Source organism: Nylanderia fulva, unplaced genomic scaffold (assembly GCF_048542155.1).
Source record: "Nylanderia fulva isolate GAGA-0341 unplaced genomic scaffold, ASM4854215v1 Scaffold194, whole genome shotgun sequence".
In the NCBI taxonomy this organism is placed as follows: Eukaryota; Metazoa; Arthropoda; class Insecta; order Hymenoptera; family Formicidae; genus Nylanderia; species Nylanderia fulva.
The window spans coordinates 67,105-70,851 of NW_028190206.1; the positions used below are offsets into that span (position 1 = coordinate 67,105).

General features: G+C 35.7%; 1 protein-coding gene across 1 annotated transcript; it reads right to left on the reverse strand.

The window, feature by feature from the left end:
- Nucleotides 1–1,281: 1,281 nt before the first annotated feature.
- Nucleotides 1,282–2,745, reverse strand: LOC146723473 (uncharacterized). The gene has a single exon (XM_085481876.1). It carries the CDS (start codon nucleotides 2,584–2,586, stop codon nucleotides 1,288–1,290), a length of 1,299 nt encoding a protein of 432 aa, XP_085338002.1. The 5' UTR covers nucleotides 2,587–2,745; the 3' UTR covers nucleotides 1,282–1,287.
- Between the last annotated feature and the right edge of the window lie 1,002 nt (nucleotides 2,746–3,747).

Below are 3,747 nucleotides of genomic sequence, written 5' to 3' on the forward strand. Positions count from 1 at the left end.
ATGTTCGATTATATCACCGGATCTAACGACCTTTATAGAGTTTATTATACTATTAATACTTTGTATATAATATAAATTAAATTTATCAGCTATATTGCACTCTTCGATATCGCCTAAAATTTCAAAATCTATATTTCCTACTTCTTTTATGCCTACTGGCTCGCCTCTAATTATTTCTTTCAAGGTTTTCCACATAGACGTAGGATTTTCTTTATTAAGATCTATCATATTTTCATAATATTCTTTTTTCTTCTCCCTAATTAATTTTACTACTGTATTTCTTTCAATTTTATACTGCGACCAATTTTGTTCGGTATCGTCATACAATGCTCTTCTATATGCCTTATCCCTTCTATCCGCAGCCTCTTTTATTTCGTCTGAAAACCATTTCTTCCCTTCCCAAACTTTCGGAATTCTAAATTTTTTCCTCGGCGCCATTACATCTAACGCACCCACTATACTATCGACAAGTTTTTTCGCCCTCTCACTGACACCCATACATTCACACTGACATTCCTGGCTTTCTTGTAATTTATTTTTCACTAATATAGCAAATTTATTTTCATCAAACTCTTTATAATTCCTAGCACTAAATTCTCTATATTTACTTTCAGTTTTACTAACACTCAGCTCAACTTTCAGCCACGCGTGATCCGTAATTTTAGGTTCATGAATTACCTGTACTATTTTATTATTATTAGCGAAGATCAAATCTATAATTGTCTGACTGTCTTTCGTAATTCTCGTCGGTTCGTTAACATATTGTTTCATACCTAAGCTTAGCATTGTCGTTTGCAGTTTATTCGCATAAAACGAATCTCTCATAAGATCTATATTAAAATCTCCTATTACCATGCATTCTCCCTTTATTATAAACTCTTCTACTATATCCTCGAAAAATCTCAAGAAATCTCCGTGCGATGCGCTCGGTGAGTGATATATTACCATTATCACTCCTTTATATAATTTATCTTTTACTTCTACCGCAACACACCAACAATTCGATTCTAATTTTTTTTTTCCCTCTAATACTATTTCATATTTAATATCGCTTCTAACGTATAAAATAACTCCTCCCGTATTCCTATTCTCAGCATTACATCTAACTATACTATAACCCGGAACGTTCACTTCACTGTCTTCGATATCCTCAGTCACTCTGGTCTCCGATAATGCTAAGAACGCAGGATTTATTTTCTTCATGATCTGATGTTGTATCTCATCTCTGTGCGCAATTAAACTTTGCGCATTTGTATATAGTATTATCTCCGCTTCTTCCTGTGGTTGCTATTTAGCGTCCTCCCAGCCTGCTCTCCTCTTCTCCTCCCGTAGCGCCCTCTTAAAGGTCGGACATTCCGGACTAAGGGCGTCATGGTCATCGCTTATATTCAGATTGTATGTTCGATTTTTGAACATACAATTCACACATTTCTTCTTTGTCGCTGTACAATCACGCGAGTTATGACTTCCTGCACATTTATAGCATGCTTCCTCTCGCGTACAATTTTTTGCAATATGATAATATCCCCAGCATTTGAAACATCTTTTAACATTGATGTGATTAAATACAGGACACTTCTTCCATCCTACACTTAGCTTTCCTTTCTTCAATATCAGCTCATGTGTCTCTTCATCTGCTTCTATTATTATTGACCCTTCTTCATTTCCTTTTCTTTCAGATTGATTATTTCTCCTTTCTTTGATCATTCTCTTCACAATTCGCATATTTGCTGTATCTATTTTATTCTGCATCTTTATCGTATTTATAAGTTCATTATCATCTAATTTCATCTCTTCTATACCTATATTAATAATTTTTATCTTTGGTTTTGATTGAGGCGACTCTATCACTTTATAATTTTCTCCCAGCTTAGCTTGAACTGTCTCCTTCAATTTTTTCACCTCCTCGCCGGTTTCACAACCCACGATCACTGTTCCCTTGCTACCTTTCCTTAATTTCGTTATTCCCATAGCCATACTCTTAATATCCACCTTTTCTTTTATCAATTTTTTAGTGGCTTCACTCTCTTGTTGCATTTTCGGCTTAACAATTATAACGTTTTCTTTCTTCTTCCCTTTAACCGCTTCACTGTAGCTTATCTGCGATTCTTCCTTTGATACACATGTTACTCCCTGTATCATTTTCTTCAAGTTTTCCAGTTCTTGCTTAACATTTACTAATTCTTCTTGAACTACTTCTTTAATCATTAGTTTAATTTCATTTTTACAGGCTGTTTCATTTTTTATTTCCTTTACAGTTTTTATGATCCAGTCTACTTTTACATCAATGCCTGATCCTTTACTTGTGAACGATCCTGCAGATCCCACGGATCCTGTAGACGATGTCCTATCTCTTCCTGCCGTTGGCGTCGCTTTCTTCATGTTTGTTTCTTTACTATCAATCAAAAACTCCTCAAATGGGCCTTTACACGGCACTAATTCTTGTCTACTGTCCAGAATTTTATGCCTAATTACACATCCTGGATGGTAAAAAAGTTTATTTATACAAGTTTTGCATTTGACGACTTTATTCTTTATTGCCTTCCTACATGCCGAGCATCGATACTCTGCATATTCATCGTCCATGCCGATAATTACCGGCCGAAACCGCTAATATCAGCCTAATCGATCACTCACCTGTGATCCACTTTCACACGTCAGCACTATTGTGTCCACGTATAATGTCTACTTGTCTTACGAGACTTCAATGTCCCGAAGAATAAATTCACTGCTCACAGTCACAGATCGCCATATCCCGGCTAGATAACTTTCATAGAGAGAGAAAGAGAGAGAGAGAGAGAGAGAATTACTCAGCTCCGCGCTCATTGCAAGGCGCTAGCGCATCTGTAATGCACTTCTCACATCTCTCTCTCTCTCTCTCTCTCTCTCTCTCTCTCTCTCTCTCTCTCTCTCTCTCTCTCTCTCTCTCTCTCTCTCTCTCTCTCTCTCTCTCTCTCTCTCTCCCTCTCTCTCCTCTCTCTCCTCTCTCTCTCTCTCCCTCTTCCTCCTCCCTCTCACTTTTTCCCTCTCCCCTTCCCTCTCCCTCTTTCTCTCCCTCTCCCTCCCCCCTCTCACTCTCTCTCCCTCTCCCTCTCTCTCTCTCACTCCCACTCCCTCTCCCTCTCCCTCCCCCCTCTCACTCTCTCTCTCTCACTCTATCTCCCTCTCTCTCTCCCTCTCTCTTTTTCTTCCCCCTATCTTTCTCTCCCTCTCTCTCTCTCACTCTCACACTTTACTTTTTTAGATAAATATCTATAAATTAATTATTAGATATTTGATACATATATATATAGAGATATATTATTTTTAATAAATAGATATATAGATACATATACACTTATATATAAATAGATATTAGATATAATATGAATATAAAGATTATTATTAAAAAAAAATATTTTTACATCAAATTTTATTTTTTTTATTTTTTTTGTTCTTGTCATCATTAATATGTTTTCGTTTCTTATATTCTTTTTTCACTTCTTCCCTTAATTCTTCTTTTTTATCCTCCTGATTTTCAAAATCAATAAATTTTTCTTTTTTAACCTCCTGATTTTCAAATTCAATTAATGCATTTAATAAAACGTTATCGAGCCCATCTTTAAGCACTGAAATTTTTTTAAATTTAATTAGATATATTATGCATACAATGAAACAGGCTAATACGAGCCAGCCAACGCAGAAATTAAAGCGTGGTAACAAAATAAAAAATTAACACAATCCTTAATTTAATACAATTGTTTAATC

Bases quoted from the DNA above. Each gene is read 5' to 3' on its own strand.
- LOC146723473 (XM_085481876.1), bottom strand. From the start codon at position 2,586: ATGGACGATGAATATGCAGAGTATCGATGCTCGGCATGTAGGAAGGCA.